The sequence below is a fragment of the Leptodactylus fuscus genome, chromosome 4, assembly GCF_031893055.1.
Source record: "Leptodactylus fuscus isolate aLepFus1 chromosome 4, aLepFus1.hap2, whole genome shotgun sequence".
Lineage (NCBI taxonomy): Eukaryota > Metazoa > Chordata > Amphibia > Anura > Leptodactylidae > Leptodactylus > Leptodactylus fuscus.
Window position 1 is genome coordinate 148,612,602 of NC_134268.1, and position 19,549 is coordinate 148,632,150.

General features: G+C 39.2%; 1 protein-coding gene across 1 annotated transcript in view; it reads left to right on the forward strand.

Moving 5' to 3' along the window:
• RALA (RAS like proto-oncogene A) overlaps positions 1-9,422 on the forward strand; it is a 31,531-nt gene extending 22,109 nt beyond the window's left edge. Inside the window, exons 3-5 of the mRNA XM_075271213.1 lie at positions 1,486-1,694; positions 4,554-4,728; positions 6,629-9,422. Of these exons, the coding sequence (XP_075127314.1) occupies positions 1,486-1,694; positions 4,554-4,728; positions 6,629-6,751 (507 nt within the window). The 3' untranslated portion in view covers positions 6,752-9,422. The remainder of the gene's footprint in view (positions 1-1,485; positions 1,695-4,553; positions 4,729-6,628) is intronic.
• Positions 9,423-19,549: the final 10,127 nt, after the last annotated feature.

A 19,549-nucleotide genomic window follows, 5' to 3' on the forward strand; every position in this document is an offset into this window, starting at 1 on the left:
CCACATGTCCCCATAGTTGTATTATGACCTTATGGGGACACAGTAAAAAAAAAAAAAAATGTAATTATAAAATAGATTTAAAAAATAAAATAATACGTCAACACGCCCTAATTATAGATTTGATTCTAGCCCCACCCCCGATGACACCATCCAAAATAAAAATTACCGTTATGGAGAGGAAAAAACTTTCAAAAAGTTGGGTTGTAAAAAAAAAAAAAAAAAAAAAAAAGTGAACAGACTATTTCTCTCCTTTTTTGTTTATATTTTCCCAGATATAAATAAAAAAAATTAAAATGCAAAAATAAAACAACATACCGTATATACTCGAGTATAAGCCGACCCGAGTATAAGCCGACCCCCCCTAATTTTACCACAAAAAACTGGGAAAACTTATTGACTCGAGTATAAGCCTAGGGGGGAAATGCAGCAGCTACTGGAAAATTTTTCAAAAATTAAAATGGTCAGAGTTTTTGGGTGCAGTAGATGCTGGGTGCTGGGAAAGGGGAGGGGGTGTTTTGGTTGTCTGTCTGCCCCTTCCCTGAGCTTGAAGACTGTTTTTCTTCCCCCACTTGGAATTCAGTCTGGCAGTGCTCCTATTAACCCCTTCCTGACGGAACAGGAGCACTGCAGATACCCTATTTCAGTAGACTGGGCACTGTCAGACACAGGGATACCTAATGTGTATGTGTTTCACAGTAATTTTTTACTTTTATATGTATTCTAGGGAAAGGAGGGATTTAGAACCTTTATTTTTTTATGAAATCTTTTTTTTCTTTTTTTTTTTGCACTATTTTATGGGAGTTTCTATACATTAATATTGTGGCTGGTCATAGACTCCCCCTCCTAAAAAAAAAAAAAAAAAAAAAAAAAAAAAAAAAAATTTTTTTTTTTTTTTTTTGTTGACTCGAGTATAAGCCGAGGGGGGCTTTTTCAGCACAAAAACTGGGCTGAAAACTTCGGCTTATACTCGAGTATATACGGTAATAAAGCCCTGTGTGTCACCGAAATTAGTTGAATAATGCAAATGATAAAAAAAAATGTTATAGCCCTCAAAACAGAACATACAAAAAAAACTGAAAATATGTCTTTGTCCTGAACCACAAATTGGCCCAGTACTTAAGAGGTTAAAGGGGTTATCCGGGCAAAAAAATCTTTAAAAAAAAACAAAAAAAAAACAAAAACAAGCATCTAACTTTAGCAGTGTTTTGAGTGACTTCTGGGTTTCTCTTGGAGCTCCTGGCATCCTATGCATTTGTTTACTTAGTGTAGCTTCCACACTACCTCCCTCTCACTCTTACACCCCCATTTGAAACTCTCATTAATATAGATTAATATGGTATGTAATTTGTGCTTTTCTGTAATATTCTTTTGTTTACTATGATTTTTCATTTCCATTACTGTCAGCAATCCGGACAACTCTGCTTTTTATTTCTAACTAGTTTTTATTGTATGATCTTTTTGTTTAGCTTTGTTTGTTTCTTTTAGTTTGTAGAAGACTATGAACCAACCAAAGCAGATAGCTACCGTAAGAAAGTTGTGCTAGATGGAGTGGAGGTCCAGATTGACATCTTGGATACAGCTGGCCAGGAGGACTACGCAGCTATTAGAGACAATTACTTCCGAAGTGGTGAGGGATTTCTCTGTGTCTTTTCCATCACAGAACAAGAGTCTTTTGCTGCTACTGCAGATTTCAGGTGAGCATGCTATACGTCTTATTCCAAATACCTCTGACACAAAACTTTTATAAGGAACATTGTAGTTGCTCTTGAACATATGGGAAATTCATTCAGTCACAATTAGGAGATAAATTGATGACTCAAGGCAGCTTCTTCCAGACATGTAAATAATCCAATCCTATTGTACAACTGTCATACTCGGGTATTCAGCTACATGAAAAGTGTACACCTGTTTTACTAGAAAAATATGTGGTGATGAATAATTTTAGTATTTATAAACATAAATAAATACACTGTAGGAGCGAAGCCTTTATTGGCTAACCAGAAGCTTGAAGCTTTAGGAGTACAGAGGTCCCCTGCATCAGGGATGATATAAATGACTTCTCTGGGAATATGTATGAGATCTCTACAACTGCCTTATCCTTTTGTTCTCAGGAAAATGAGCTACTGCAATAGGTGTTTGGCTGCAACTTTTTTTTTTTTTTCGACTCATCCAGTTCAGTACGCGCGCACCACTAAGTTGTAGTGAGCCTGCATGTTTATGGGAATGTCTGGTAAGATAGCTGTCGGCTAAAGGGTGCTATCGAAAGACTATGAAAGGCTTTAATAAGACAGTTAAGCTGCATTCCCCCCTTCCCTCTCCTAGGAGAAGCTTAGTTAAACAAACAAGTGTTCAAGTAGATGGGGAAATAATTATCAAGTAGTTGGATTCTACCTGTCCATTTATGTTCTCTAGGAGTTATAGGGCTTGTGCCTTTAAGGACAATTATCCCTTATCCACAGGACAGGGGGCAAGTGTTCAGGCGCTTTGGGGGGCCCCCACCCAAAGCCACCTCGTGATGGTATGGGGCTGCCAGGACTGTAATCCCTGAAAGGCATGCGGGTCACACAAGTGCACTTGGTGCTCCATTCACAAAGAAGCTTTAGGGAGACTGTTGGTCCCCCTGTTCTCCTGATTACTGAGGGACCCGGCAGTGTGGCCCCTATCAATCGTACACTTAAACTCTGTCCTGTGGATAGGGGATATTTGCTTTTAACGGCACAACCCCTTTAGGATGGCCATACACATGAGATAACTGTTGGCTGGACAATCATTACACCCCCTATAAACTTTGCAACATGTGTAATAAATAGTTGCCAGTGGGGAGAAAAACACTGACGATTTGTCAGTGACTAGTCTTTCCAACAGCAAAAGGATTACGCAGTAGAAATATGCTTTCAGGAGATTTAGGAAGCTCCCATAAATATTATTAAATGTAAATTGGCATGTTTGGCAATCTAAATCTATGGTATTTTGCGTTACGTAAAGCAGTTGCCTGTAGTGTCTGGCAGCAGCTTTATCCTCTTTCCCAGTTAAATACGCCAGAATTCATGAACTGCTCAGCCAAGCATGCATGTCTTTGGGGCAGTCAGCTGAACAAACATTCTACCAACAACTAAGGCCTGGTTCACATCTGCGTCAGTAATCTGATATGTGCAGTGAAACGGTCTCCGCACCGAACACGCGGACAGTAAAGTAGTTCACTACGATCTACATTCCTGTTCGCATGACTCGTGCGGAAAGCACATGGACCCCATTATTGTCTATGGGGTTAGTGTGCTTTCTCTGCACACCACTAGCCAATGCGTTCGGTGGTCCGTTCTGGGGAGGTCCCCATCTGGATTACCTACGCAGATGTGAACCAGGCCTAAATCTAAAGGGTATGCGCAGTTTAAGAGAATCCAGTTGCCACCCAACCACTGCAAAAGTGATAAGCCATTCGGCTTCCTACAAAATGTGTCATGTGTTTACAGGGAAAAAAAAATATTACAGTGAAATGGGGTGAAGGGGTGGAATCAAAATCTTGGGACCACTTCTGGTTAGGCAGAGGTGCTCTGGAAATCAGGAATGGTTTGGCCCAACCTCTGATTCTATTTTTCCATGGCCTGACTCCTTCATAAATGACTGACAACTATTGTTGGACAGAAACTTGAAGCTCCTCTAAATCACTGGGAAAAAAAAAGATTTAATATTTGAGAAAGTTAATATTCAACAAGCTATACATCTAATTATAAATCTCAATAATTACATAATATGATATATCATAGTAATCATTTTATTTTGAATTAGGACTTGAAACTTTTTTTTTTTTTTTTTTTTACTGACTCCACCCATATCTGGTCCAGACTCCACAGCCCAACTGGAAATACTTGGTAGGACTATGCATCCAGGGGTGTAGCTATAGGGGGTGCAGAGCTAGCACTACACTACCAGGCCCTTCATCAGGGTCCAAAAGCCTCTGTGTGCATCCAAATATTTTGCAGTTCCCCCTTCATTTGCTCTGTCGCACTCATGTGACTGGATATGGTCTAATTTGGACAGTTGGATGCTGAATTACATGCTCAAAATGCTGGAACAAATGAAAGGGTATAGAAAAACTATAAATGTAATTTAGTAAAATAGTTTATAGAATGAAATTTGCTGTTTTCAGTTGTGATTTATAAAAAGCCTTTGCTCATTCCTTTGCATATGGTTATGAGTAATCAATCTTAATTTTCCCACGCACGCATATGGCACTGTACTGCCCTCTTGTGGGGGTATAGTATAGCTTTAATTTTACAACAGGGAAATCCATTATTCCAAGGACGGATTCTGTAATTGAACAGTCACGCGAAGTGGCAGAATCTTCCTGGTTATGGCCTTAGCGGTGAGCTAGGTTGGATAACATGACAACCCACCTTGGATTGTTACAAAGTTTATTGCAGTCCACATTTTGCATAGGAAATTTGTCTATTATTGCCTAGTGAATACATGTTTCAGATACCAAATTGAAATACATCAGTGATATCATAGTGGAAGGAAAACTGCTGTCTAAATATGTATGTATTACTGTTCAGGGAACAGATACTACGTGTAAAAGAAGATGAGAATGTTCCTTTCCTTCTTGTCGGAAACAAATCTGATCTGGAAGATAAGAGACAGGTTTCTGTAGAAGAGGCAAAAAGCAGAGCTGATCAGTGGAATGTCAACTACGTGGAGACCTCGGCAAAGACCAGGGCCAATGTTGACAAGGTACAATTCTCTTTTGTTGCTTGCAGAGTGGAGCCAGATCCTTAAACCTAGATTAATGTATTTAATTAAATCTCTGTAGAAGCAAAAAAAAAAACCCCATCCATCTCCGTAACTTTATTTTTCCATTCACAGAACTGTATCTTAAAGGGGATATCCTTTTTTTTTTTTTTTTTTTCTTTTTCTTTTTTTTTTTTTTAAATAAATATGGGCCAAATAGGATGCAGCAATACAAAATATTTTCCGGCGTATAAAGCGAGTGGGCATATAAGATAACCCCCAACTTTTCCAGTTAAAATATAGAGTTTGGAATATACTCGCCGTATAAGACTACCCCTCTTCTGTGGGTACCTCTTCTTAATGGACACTTGCCCATTGGCATACTCTTTAATGCTTTTTTATTTGCTTTCTAGTCCCGAACCATCTTTTCTATAAGGTTCATCTTTTCTAGGAAGGTTCACACTACCGCCGCTGTCCGCCCCAGGGTTTACATCCTAAACCCCGGAGAAACTGGACAGGCGATGGCTTGCCAGGGGTCTGCTTTACACCCCATTCATTTGAATGGGGTGTAAAGCAAACCACCGCTATCCATATGCGGCCTGTCTGCCTGGAAACCATTTTATTTTTTTCTTTTTGCACAGACAATCTTGCGGGGCCAGTTTTATTTATACCATTTTGGGGAATGTCTATTGAATAGATCACCTTTTACCTTTTTTGTGGGGCCAGGTGCACTTTTTATTTTATACCATTTTGAAAATTATTGCTTTTTATTCCAATACTTTAGGAAGGCAAAATGATAAATATAGCGGTTTTGGTCTTTTTATTTATTTTTTCACAATACGGTGTTCATTGCATGGGAAAAATACTTTTATACATTTGTAGTTTGGGCATTTTCGGACGTGGGGATGTGTAATTTTGGGTTTTCATTTACATTGTTTGAGGGAGCCTTCACATGGAGTAAATGCGCATGTATTTTTGCAAAATACACGTGTAAAAATACATGTGTAAAAATAAGACTCTCATTGACTTCAATGACCTTTTACAGGCATATTTTTACACATGTAAAAAATATCATTGAAATCAATGGGAGTCTTATTTTTACACATGTATTTTTACACGTGTATGTTACAAAAATACTCGCGCGTTTACTTCGTGTTATGGCTCCCTTAGAGGGGTTTTTTGTTTGTTTGTTTTTTTTTGGGGGGGGGGGGATGTTTTCTTTTTTTTTTTTTAAAAGATGTATTTATTTTTTATTACCCTCACTATGGGGCTTGAACCTGCATGCAATCACTAGATCGTTTGCCCCTTAGACTACACCTGTACTGCAGACTATGACTTAATAGACTAAGGCTCCGTTCTCACGGAGTAACGCGACGCTCATTTAGACACGTAAACACGTGTCAGAGTGATGCGCTTCAAAACAGATCCCATTGACTTCTTCAATGGGTGCCGGCTTACGCGTGCTACACATTGAAATCAGTGGGTTACAAAGCCTCCCATTGATTTCAAGCCGGCACCCATTCAAATCAACGGGATCTGTTTTGAAGCGCCACGCTCTGATACGTGTCTAAATGAGTGGCCCATTACTCTGTGAGAACGGAGCCTTATACTGAAGACAGGACTGGGATCCTTCATAAGGCTCCTGACTGTCATAGAGACAGTTTTGGGTCCTTCACCAATAAAGTAACTGGGAACATGTTTTGGGGGTAAATGTGGGGAGATCCAGGTCCATACAAACTCTCAATATACAAAGGTAGTCAAATACAGTAGATACTATCATGTTCAAGTCTTGTGTTGCTAGCAACACATAATAAAATAAGTTACTTTACTTTTCCTGTTCTTTTCCATGTTTGTTACTAAAGGTTTCTTATTCTAGAATTAAAATGTGATTCTATTATTGCAGGTGTTTTTTGACTTGATGCGAGAAATTCGTGCCCGGAAAATGGAAGATAGTAAAGAGAAAAATGGCAAGAAGAAAAGAAAAAGCTTGGCCAAGAGGATAAGAGAAAGATGCTGCATTTTATAATGAAGGCCCTATTGCTCTGTTTTTTTGTTTGTTTGTTTTTTTCTTTTATTGATAAGAACCATTACCTGTTAGCATGCACCATGCAGTTCAGCTGACCGGCTGTGCTTATCATTCAGAGACATTACAATAGACCCTAGGCATGATTTGGACGCTGCTTTGGACAGGCATTCAACTTCACTGACACAAAAAAAAAAGGGAAAAAGCAAAAAAAAAAAATACACTGCAATATCTGGAAACAGTCCATTTCCCAAGACCTGTTTGTTCCAATTTGTACAGTGTTTCGGAATGTACACCTTCCACGAGACGCAGCAATAGTCTGTAAATCATAAGAGCTGGGGTGAGGAGTTGTCCTGATAACTTTCTATGTACCATTTTTCAGCAGCATTCTGTAGCAAACTAGGTTCATAAATGTTTTTTGTGGTTCAAGCATAAAACAATGGCAGGTGTTCTGCTAGATGCTTTATCGGTAACTAGGCCACTCAGCCTCTATCATATCCTCATATAGATCTGAATATGCCTTAAAGTAGAAATGTCGCACAGTAAAGGAGCTATGTTAGAGACTAAACATGTTAAAAAATATCAAAATTACATGAATTGACATGAACTAGTAGGCCTGATATTACTTAAGAACACTAAATTGTTGCATCCTTCTGGAAAACAAGTTTCAAGTAACTTAGTGGGTTGAACAGCAGAATTCCAGAACTGGAAAGACCTAAGATTAAAAGAAAAAAGAAAAGCTTCATTTACCTTACTGATTCTCTGCTGGTGCTGCTGCCATGTTTCTTGTGTCCCCTTTACCTCTTGTTCTCTGCTTCCTGATCCTTCTCGACACACAAGAAATGAACACTCAGCCAACCCTGGCCACATAAGTTACCTCTATTGGCTAGTGGTTGGCTGACTAGTGTTTATTTTGTCTGTTAGACAACCCTTTATCAAGTAATTCTTCTATACTGTAAGTTCTGCGTTATAGAATCCATGCAGCCAAAAAAAAAAAGTCGATTCATATTCAATTTAACATTATATTTAACAATTATTTAGCTGGTATCGCACAGCTATATAAGACCTTCAATGAAAATGACATATATGATTTTATTACCTGCAGGCACCTCACAAGTTGATCCATCATCATAGCCATCTGTCCATTCTGTAGGACACGTTTTTGTGATTTACCTCTCTTAGAGGAAGTGAATAATTTTGAGTGTATATTTCCTAATGTGAGTGAAAGCATGTTTAAGCTTAATTTCAGTTACAATATAGGGTTTTAGGTTTATATGAGACATTTCTACATTCTAGGAACAAGTGCTGAAGAATGGTGAATTGGTGCAGTGATATCTTGGATTTAACAGACTTCCATGGTATCTCATAAAAGTCAAATTGAAAACAGCAGATCTAGAACTCAAGGTTGGCATTTATACACACATTTTATTAGTAAAGTATAGGTGGTTCTCTTTTTTTTTTTTTTTTTTTTTTGTTCTTTGAAAACACCAATAGGAGTATACAAGTCCTCACCACGCTGAATGTAATATCAGGAGAACAAGGCAATATAGACCATAAATATCTACCACCAGGCAATGAATTGTAAGCATGGCTTAAGATCTGGGTTTGAACATTGAGTTCTGACGCAAGCACTACGGGTCTGATATAACCCTTAAAGTGTTCATTCCATGTGACCTTACAAGTTTTATTTAAAGCATGCCCCTAATTATAAAAAAAAAAAAAAATAACCATAAATATAAATACAGTAATCTTTGTAACATATTTTAGTAAAAAAAAAAATGTATTTTTTTTCTGCATTTATCAGGCCAAGTTGCTTCTAGCATAGAAGTCTATGGAAAGGGGAGGGGAAGTAGGCTAGTGGAAAAGAGACCCACACATACTACAGTTGCTAAGCTGTGCTACATGTTGTAACGAAGGGAATTCTTTTAATTCCACTATAAAATATCTACTATTGTATATAATGAGACAATAAATCAATTACTAGCTGGCAGCAGCTTCCTGCTCTTCTCCGTATAGGCTGAATGGTGATATTTGAGATAAGTCCAGAGTGAAGGGAAAGAGGAGGAAACATTGGCCTATATTTACTATTGCATGTATGCCAGTTTTCTGGCATGCAAGGCATAGAAAGTAACATTTGGGTGCATAGAGTTAGTGTAAATGAATGGGGAGATGTATGTCAGCTATGAGATGGTGTACACTCCCTCCAAGGCGCACAGACCGGTGAAGAGTGCGCCTCGATTATGAGTAGGTTTGCGCCTTGTCATTCTATTCAGTGCACCATCCATTGCTTCCAGGGCTGTGAATACTGGCAATACTGTCCCCTAAATCTGCCCCACAATTTGTATGTATTACACTTCTTATATTCACCTATACTATTTGTTTATGAAATGTCGTTTAACATTTGGGGGCATGCTTTAAGGTACTTGAGTAGGTATACTAAAGGTGTTCTTTATAGTCACATCTTGTGCTTGTAATAAGGCGTGTGGAGCTAATAATTGTTGTAAAGACTAACACTCTACAGTGGTATTTTATTTTCTGAGTTTTTTTCCTAGCACATAAATTCTATTCTCACACTAAATTCACAGTTTAATAACCTACAATACTTTACTATTGTTAAGGTTTATTTCACAAAATTTCAGTTAAATCCTTGATATTTTCCTGCTGACCTCTTGCTGATCTCTTTACAATAATGCACAGGTCCCCTGTCCATCTCTACTTCATGCTCACCGCTGAACGACTGGTAGTAAGACCTGACCAGGAAGTGGTGATCGGTGGGGGACCCATTAAATGTTAGTATAGGAGTAGTCGGGATCGGTTAGTATCATTTGTGAAGGGGGGGGGGTTTAAAATCATCTGGATACCCCGTTTTAAAGAGTCCTACAAAGACATTATCTTGTTGGTAATACCGACTTGGACATGATAATCCGTTCACAATTATTTTGTCCGATTCCCTGTGTCGGCATTGTAACTATCATGACTGACCTCCACCCGGGATTGTTCTTAGGCAAGGCAGCTACACTTTATTTTTTCAGAACGATATTCCTTACACATTTGATTTGCACAGTTTTGGAGTGATTTGTCCCCCATGGTAAACATTACATGTGGTGGTGGTGCTGATGTTCTTTGTATACTTCACTAAACAACTTGGGGAAATGAAGAAAGTCTATAGCCTTTTCTTCCCAAAGATGGAGTATTGCTGTGATTTTTTTTTTTTTCATAAGCCAAGAAACGCTGAATACACTGAAGCATAAAATAACCTTCCAATTCTCAATTGTACATAATAAACTATAGTCTCACTGTTCACATATCATATCCACGAAGCATTACATGAGATCTGGAGGTCAGGAAAAACCTCTTCTTTTACTTACTGTGATTTTCTTTGTTGTAATCTAAGGTTTCTGACCACTAATGCTTTAGGCTGCGGCTACACAAAGGATTGAAGACCTGATACGATGTTGTTAGAGAAGCTCCATGGCTGACTCATTTCATTGTGACCAGCCCATCTTGCCCATAAGAACATAAATGAATCCCCTGCATCCATTTCCATTTGTGTAGCCACAGCCTTAAAGTGCACTTGATGCCTGCACATATTAGTGACAATCATTTTGTTTGGTGGACCAGTATTCATGAGGATGTATCCTGTGGATTCAGCTGGAACAAGTGCCTCATGCATGTAATCCATGAAGTGTTTTAGATATCTCTCTAAACCCTAGTGAATTGATAAGTTGCTTTCTCATGACTATCATTTCAGCACACAAAATGGCTGCCTTCCTGGTGTGTAGGCAATGAGTTCACTTTAGCTTTGCAGCTGTTACACTGGGTAATGTGGTATTATGAAGCTGTAGTTCTGTAAACAATAGATAGGCTGATTCCACTGCCCAGTTTTATATTTTTGCCATGGGGCCATTTCAAGTCAAATAAAGTTCATTTTTGTAATTGTGTAGTAGTTGTGTCTGTTCTTTCTAAACGTGGTCAGACCATTTTATATAGATTACATATCTAATTTTCATCTCAACAAAAATATTACCTGGAAACAAAGGCCCTGTTCACACGGGGAACGTGATGGTACATTTTGGTCCTGATTTTGACATGGGAAGCCGCGTCAGAATAGGACCAAAATGCGCATGCTGCAACTGTGGTGACTTCCGACAGTCGCGGCTTCCCGCTCCGGAGTAGGCCCAAATGAATGTACCTAATCCGGGGGGTGCTGCCGCGAGGTAGACGCCATGGCTGAATCAACCGCGGAATCCACCTGAAGAAAGGGCAGCTTGCTTCTTTTTTTCCGTGAACGGGAACATACCGCTCACGGAAAAAAAGGAAACTAGCTGTCTGCATAGACCTCTATTTTGAGGGGGCGGATTCTGAGGTGGATTCGGCGCCAAAATCCGCCCCCTCTTGCCCCATGCAAACAAGCCCAAAGAAGTATTATTGAGCACTCATCCATTTTTAATGCTGCCATTATCTTCTAAACAACACTGCATAACTGTATCAAAGAACAATACAGAAGTCTCTCTGATCTATTCATACCCAGGACTGTAAGGAGTCATCTTTTACTTGCATGTAGAGGAAAGAAGGTTTATATACCAATATAGAAGGGGACAGAAGTGAGATTATCGAACACTTCGTCTAAGGAACTTGTCATGGGGAATTTAATAAAGTATTTCCAAGGGGGAGCTGGATGAGGGGCTTTCTTGAGTGTAATGTTACAAGTAGAGATGGGCAAACCAATTCTTAACAAGCCGGGTTTGACCCGAATATTCCAAAGCATTAAGTCTTTTATGAAACCAATCAAATGAAGCTTCGTTTCAGACAAACTAAATTGGCCGCTGCATTATATTCTGGGGTCTCTTCACACCTCAGAGTATAAATGAGCCTGAACTACAAACCTGACAAGAATAGGACCTGTCCTGAGTTGTGCATTCAGGCTCAATGCTAGGCTCGTAGTTTGACTATACCTTTTCAAACATCCTAGCAGTTTATAAATCCTATGGAAGGCTGATGGACAAGAGCGCCTGCTGACAATTGCTTATATCGCCTAGTCAACTCTTATATTTTGCCTGTAGCTGGCTCTAGCTTCTGAGACCTAGAGATTGTACTTTATAGCTCTATGGATGGTGGTCATGATGTGGGTATCTCTCTTTATGAGGCAAACTCTTTAAAGCCAAATACAACTTCTCAGTACAGGGGATTTCTCGGCAAAAAAAAAAAATATTTTTTTCAAAGTAAGGTCTGTTAGTGCTATTAACAGATTAATCCCTTCCCGCCAACGGCATTTTTTTTGATTTTTGCGGGACAAATTTTTCTTCATGATGCCACCAGTAATTATTCTGTACAATGTACTGGGAAGCAGGAAAAAAATTCAGAATGGGGTGGATTTGAAGAAAAAATGCATTTGTGCGACATTCTTACGGGCTTCATTTTTACGGCGTTCACTGTGCAGCCAAAATGACAGATCACCTGTATTCTGTGTTTCGGTACAATTCCGGGGACACCAAATTTATATAGTTTTATTTACATTTTTACCCCTTAAAAATCCAAAACTGTCTCAATTTTTTTTTTCTACAAGTCGCCATATTCTGACAACCGTAACTTTTTTTATACTTCCATATACAGGGATGCATAGCACACCTTTTTTTTGCAGGGCCAGGTGTACTTTTTAGTTATACCATTATGGGGAATTGCTATTGCTTTGATCACTTTTTATTAAAATTTTTATCAGAGGCAAAACAGTGAAAAAAAAATGACGGTTTGGCACTTTAACGTGTGGGGAAAATATTTTTATAAATTTGTAGAGTGGGCATTTTCGGATACAGGGATACCTTACATGTATGTGTTTCACAGAAATCACATACTTTTATATGTGTTCTAGGGAAAGGGTGTCGTGATTTGAATTTGTATTATTTATATATATATATATATATATATATATATATATATATATATATATATTTATTTTTAAATGCATTTATTAGACCCCCTAGGGTGCTAATGCATTGCAAAATACCTGGGCTTCTATTGCAGGATACATAGAGTAGCCTGCAATAGAAGCCAATGAATGACAGGCCGGGGAGCCTTCACAAGGCTCTCTGCTGTCATGGCAACGTGATCCCGGGCAAATGGCGGCAGCCATTCGCCGCCAGTAAAATAGCGCCTCGGTCAGCTTTGATCAAGGCGCCAGAGGGTTAATGCCCCCGATCGGTGCAGGCACCAACGGGGGGCATTAGTGCTGGGTGTCTACTGTTTTATACAGTAGACACCCCGCAGGCTATAACGGCCAGCCAGCTCCCGGGCAGCCGCCATAGTTAAACACCCGGCATCCGCCCTACTAGTTGGGAACAGGGTTAATAAATACAGCCAAATACCTTTTGCAGTGTTTTGAGTGATTTTCTGCATTCTCTGGGAGCTCCTGGCATCCTCTGCATTTGTCTATATCTGCATTTGTGTTTCATATGACTTACATGATTCCTTGGGCTTCACTCAGAGCTGACTCTCTTCCCTTCTGTTTCCCTACTTCTCCCAGGAGGAATTTTGAGCCCCACCCCCACATGGTATATATAATGCTCTACAGTGACCACCGCACAGTATAATATGCTGCACAGTGGTCACCTCATAATATATAATGCTATAGATCAAATGACCTACATACTGTATATTACAGTAAAACAAAGAAAAATTGTCAATAAATAATTTAGAAAGATGGAGGGGATATGGGGGCCTTATGTTTAAAATATTCATTTATCCTGGACAACCCCTTTAACAAATGACCATATGAAAGACAACAAGCGCTATTCCAATCCAAGATGAACACTTGTCTCCCACTACTCAGCAGCACACATTAAGTCTACAACATGTACTATATATTTCCATTTATAAAGATCAGAACAATTTGTGCAAACACAGCAATTTATTTATGGATTTAGTGCACCCTCTACTGGTTGATTGTCAAATAATAGTGCTAAATAACAAAATGAAAAGTAGAACTTGTATCTGGAGTGGAGTTGAGCGTTTCATGTTTCTAATGAATCAGAGATAAAGAAAAAAAGAAATTATATGTCCTAATCCACAATAATTTATGAAGAGGTGCATCCTCGGGCGAGTCATGATTCTGGAAGGAGGGCTACGCCAAGTCATAACTGGCGTAGAGTTTTTTTTTTTTTTTTCTCTTTTTCAAATGTAGATTGTGAGCCTATATAGGATTCACAATCTACATTTTTTCCTATCAGTATGTCTTTTTAAGAGTTTGGAAGGAAATCCACACCAACACAGGGAGAACATACAAACTCTTGCAGATGTTGTCCTTCGCAGGATTCAAACCCAGGACTCCAGCGCTGCGGTGCTAACCACTGAGCCACCATGCTTCCCTAACTGGTGTAGAGTTTCCACATCATTCATTTCAGATTTCTGGTGTAAATTATAATACATGACCAATGTCTGTGCAGAAAATAATTTGTACAAAAAAAAGTGCGACTTTTAATAAGTCTGTGCCAATGCGCGTACACGATAAACTGCTGCTGCTGATAAACAATCAGCCACTTTCAGATTAATATGAAGAAACAAATCTTATTGTTTGTATAATAAAATGTTATACAATTTTCCAATATACTTTCTATTTCAATTTCTCATGGACTGTATGTCACATGACCATTGTCAGAATTTCATCCACTAGAGGTAAGCAGAATGAATGAGAGCAAGCAGAGATCTGGAAAACTGTGAGGCCCCATTCGCATCTGCGTTCATGTTTCCGTTCAGGGAGTCTACTTGGGGACCCCCAGAATGAAAACCTATACGCATAAAAAGGCGGTTACCTAAGAAAACCCGCGGACCCCAGAAACTATAATGGGGTCCAAAACATGAGGAGAGAAAGGTGCTGCTTTGCCAATATCTTATATTTTCAGTGGGAAACCATGTGTTTCTGATTAACACTAATTAAACCCTAACATTCATGCAGGCCAACATGTTTCGCTAAAATAAGCATACTCAGGGAAAGCGGGGCACTGATGCCAGATAAAATGGCATTAATCATCAAATTGGGGAGGCACTTATTTCGTATCAGAAGTACTTTCATGTTATAGCAGACTGCTATTGCTCACAAATTGGGCATTTAGGGGATCCAACACTTTTGTATATGAAAAGTATAGTCTCCAAGTGCTGTCATAAATTTGTACTTTCACTTGTGTGGTTTCTTCTCACAACTGTTTGCTTTTTGATGGCAATTTTTATTATCAGATGAAAGGTATCACCATGGGTACGATTTGTGCACTAACTTATGCAAATTTCTTTTGGGGGTGATGGGAGAATTTTCACTTTTTTTTGATGATTTATCTTTTTCTATGAACTGAATTTCATTTTGAGATTGGACATTAATGATGTCCGTATTTTGTACTATGCAGCTAATCCCCTGTACATAGATTCTGTTACAGTATTAAACACCAATAACATTGGAATGTGCTTGGCATCGGACACATACAACACTCATCATCATCATAAGATTTTAAAAATCTTGAGCAGGCATATAGCTTAACATTTCAGTACCATTAATGACAACATCTCTTGGTTGAGACACATTCATTTTGTTCATAATGGTGACACTGGAGTCCTACAATTTGGGGAAATTTGCTAAGGAAATTTGACTATGCATGCCTGGGCCACCATTTTCTGTTACAGCGCTGGGTCAGAGGCCTGCAAAAGGAAGAAGATACGAAGAAGAGGAAGAGGGGAGTGAACACAATGATATAAGGGAGGTGGAAAGTTATGACGTGGGGATGCTTGGAGCACAGGGTGAACAGCTCTGATGATCCGTGATCGTAATTAGCATAACAAAAGATACAGATTTTATCAGAAAGGCCAGGGAGAAGAAAAGAATGGAAGGTAGGAGTAGAATAGCCTTTTTAAAGGGTATTCCAACATGCCATTAGTTAAAAAGGTGTACCCTTTAAACATGGTAGCTGCTTGGATTTTTGCTGTATTTTACACTGATCATGGGCATTAATCCTACAGATGCTTCAGTCGAACCTTTTATCGGCAGCACACAGGCACCACTATTTTGTGTAGGGTTGCCATCCCCCATGACATATGGCAACAGTGATCTGTTGCCTAAATATCTGAGAGCCTATTGATGGATCACAGGTTTGTCTTCAATGTGTTTCTATGCCAGGCTGCACTAGGCAACCTGTAATAGAACTCTGTGTACTTTCTAATGCATTGCACTGTATTATTGTATTAGTGAACAGACCCCATGATGCTCAAGACCCCATGACGCGAGTATCACATTGAAACCAACAGGGAAAAAAGCAGCCCATTAATTTCAATGGGGAGCGCACAGATGCTGGCTCCCTTTGAAATGAATGGGATCTGCTTTGTACGCGCTGATTCTGAACGTGCTTTACGTTCAGAATCAGCTCAGCGTATACTTAGTGTGAATGCACCCTTACATAGTTTTATTTACAATTTAACCCCTAAAATCTAAAAATTGGTAAGAAATTTTTTTTTCTAAAAGTTGCCATATTCTGACACCCGTAACTTTTTATACTTCCGTACATGCATAGGTTTTTTTTGCGGGACCAGATGTACTTTTTAGTTTTGGGGAACGTCTATTGCTTTGATCACTTTTTTCAAATTTTTATTAGGGGCAAAACAGCAAAAAAATGGTGGTTTGGAAATTTAGATTTTTTTTTTCCCACTACAGCATTCTCCATATTTTTATACATTTTTAGAACAGCCATCTTCAGACACAGGGATACCTCATGTGTATGTGTTTCACAGTGTTTGGGAGCCTTCACACGGAGTTACGCTGCGCTCATTCTGATCGTAAAAACACGTTCAGAATGAGCGTGTAAAAAGCAGCTTCCATTGACTTGAATAGGTGCCAGCATACACGCGTAATACATTGAAAGCAATAGGGAAAAAGCCTCCAATTGATTTCAATGGGGAGCGCTCATATGCCGGCTCCCATTCAAGTCAATGGAAGCTGCTTTTTACGCCCTCATTCTGAAAGTGTTTTTACGATCAGAATGAGCGTAACTCCGTATGAAGGCTCCCTTTAAGTACGTTTATATGTGTTCTAGGCAAAAGGGAGTGATTTGAATTTTATATATATATATTTTTTGCACATAATAGATCGCTGCATAGCAAAATATCGGCATTTGTATGTCAGGCTGCATATGAATGACAGACAAGCCTTCAATAGCTTCCTGGTTCTCATTCCATAGGCACACCAGCCCCGGATATCGCTCCAGGTGCTGGCGATCCCGGGCAAGATGGCGCCTCAGTCAACTTTGACCATGGCACTGGGGGGTTAAATATTACGGTGGTTGTCAGGGTAAATTGCATTATTATTATTATTCCATGCTGCGAAACGCAGCTTTTTTTGTTGCAGATTTTGCTACGTTTTTTTGAGCCAAAGCTAAGAATATCTACAAAAGGAATAGGAAACATATAGTAAGTTCTTATATTTCTACCTTCTGCTCAGTCCACTCCTGGCTTTGGCTCAAAAAACTCAGTAAAATCTGCAACAAAAAAAGCTGCATTTCTCAAACATGGGGCCTTAGCCTTAAGAAGAACAATTTGTGTTGGCTTTTGGAAAGAGGGGATTAAAAAAAGAAAAAAAAATGGTTGCAGCAGGAAGTGGTTTAGGATCCATTTTTGTCAGTATTCATTTCTTTTTCTTTCTTTATTACACAGGGGAATTTGTTCTGTTTCATATAATAACTTACCGGTATTGCCCCGTATCCTGGATGTATAATTAGGACATGGGTTAACAGTCTATATATATTTTGTCCTGTTGTCAGTTGCCAGGTAAACCCTATTATGTACTTAGCTAATCCCTTTGGAAACAATGATTTTGTCTATTCAGTCTATTTTCAGCATGACATTTACAATTAGGATTAAAAGATGTGCATTCTCATGACCTATGTTCTTATCCTTAGTAACTATTAACACCTCATATCATAGGCAGAGTTTGGAGTCTTAAAGGGATTGTACGGAAAGTATTATTTACTTACCTGGTCCTGTGGATGCTTCTTATGAACCTGGGGGTTCCAGCGATGTCACAACCCCCGGGTCATGTAATCGGGGGTAGGATTCAGCTCTCCAGATGACTCTGCCCACTTCTCCAATCTCACAGAAATTACCTATGCTATTGGGTCTATCTTTACTATAGTCAGTGATCCCCCATAGCCTAGGTAATTAATTATGTGAGAGTGGAGAAGGAGTAGGGCAGAGCAACCCAAAGGGTGGAGAGACCCAGGAGGCTGAATGCTGCCTTCTATCACAAAACCCAGCAGTCATGACACCACCGGAAACCCAGGGTCAATCAAAAGTATCCTAAGGATCAGGCAAGTAAATAAATACAGGTTCGTTCCAAAGTGAAATCCAGCAGGCTGCAGCTTCTTTAAAATCCACAAAATTTATTTGAAAGTTTCCATTTAAAAATACACAATGAAATCCGTGTGGCACATACTCCTTAGGAACAGAGGAAGTGTAGCTGACGCGTTTCGGATATTTAATCCTTATTCGTAGCTGAATGGGTTTGAAAGATGTCCGGCCGTGAGCGCCGATGAGCGTTTTATGCTCTCCGCTGCGAGACCAATTTTTTTTTTAAACCGGACACAGAGTTGGACATGCAGTACTCTGTGTCCAGTTTAAAAAAAAAATACATTGAGATTCGCCGCTATTTATTCCACAGGGTTTTTGAGCTGCGTCTCGCTGTTGAGCCTCATCCTGATCATATCAATATACTGTGTACTAGTGGCAACACGGTGGCTCAGTGGTTAGCACTGCAGCCTTGCAGTGCTGGAGTTCTGGGTTCGAATCCTGCCAGGAACAACATCTGCAAGGAGTTTGTATGTTTTCCCCGTGTTTGCGTGGATTTCATCCCATATTCCAAAAAGACATACTGATAGGGAAAAATGTACATTGTGAGCCCTATATGGGGCTCACAATCTACGTGTAAAATATATATATACTAGCTGGTACCCGCGACTTCGTATGCGGTGATTGTAGAAGTGGGTATATACAGGCGTGGGTAAGGTTTTCGTACTGTGTATAAGGTATGGGATATGAAATGTAACTGTGTATCTTGTTTTTGCTGTAATTCAGAGAATACGTGAGACTTTTGTGTTCGATGTAATTTGTATTTGAGCTGCTATATATACGGTGTTGTGAGAAACTTTACATAGTGATTTTGGGACAGAGGTATTTGAAGTTAACCCTTTCCGCCGATGGCATTTTTTGATTTTCATTTTTGACTCCCCTCCTTCTAAACCCCATAACTTTTTTATTTCTCCGCTCCCAGAGCCATATGAGGTCTTAATTTTTGCGGGACAAATTTTTCTTCATGATGCTACCATTAATTATTCTATATAATGTACTGGGAAGCAGGGAAAAAATTCAGAATGGGGTGTATTTCAAGAAAAAATGCATTTCTGCGACTTTCTTACGGGCTTTGGTTTTACGGCGTTCACTGTGCAACCAAAATGACATGTGCCCTGTATTCTGTGTTTCCTTACGATTCCGGGGATACCAAATTTATATGGTTTTAGTTACATTTTGACCCCTTAAAAACAAATCCAAAACTGTTCAAAAAATTTTTTTTTGAAAAGTCGCCATATTCCGACAGCCGTAACTTTTTTATACGTGCGTGTACGGGGATGTATAGGGCGTCTTTTTTTGCGGGGTCGGGTGTACTTTGTAGTTCTACCATTGTCAGGAAATGTTATTGCTTTGATCACTTTTTATTCAAATTTTTATCAGAATCAAAACAGTGAAAAAACGGCGGTTTGGCACTTTTGACCATTTTTCCCG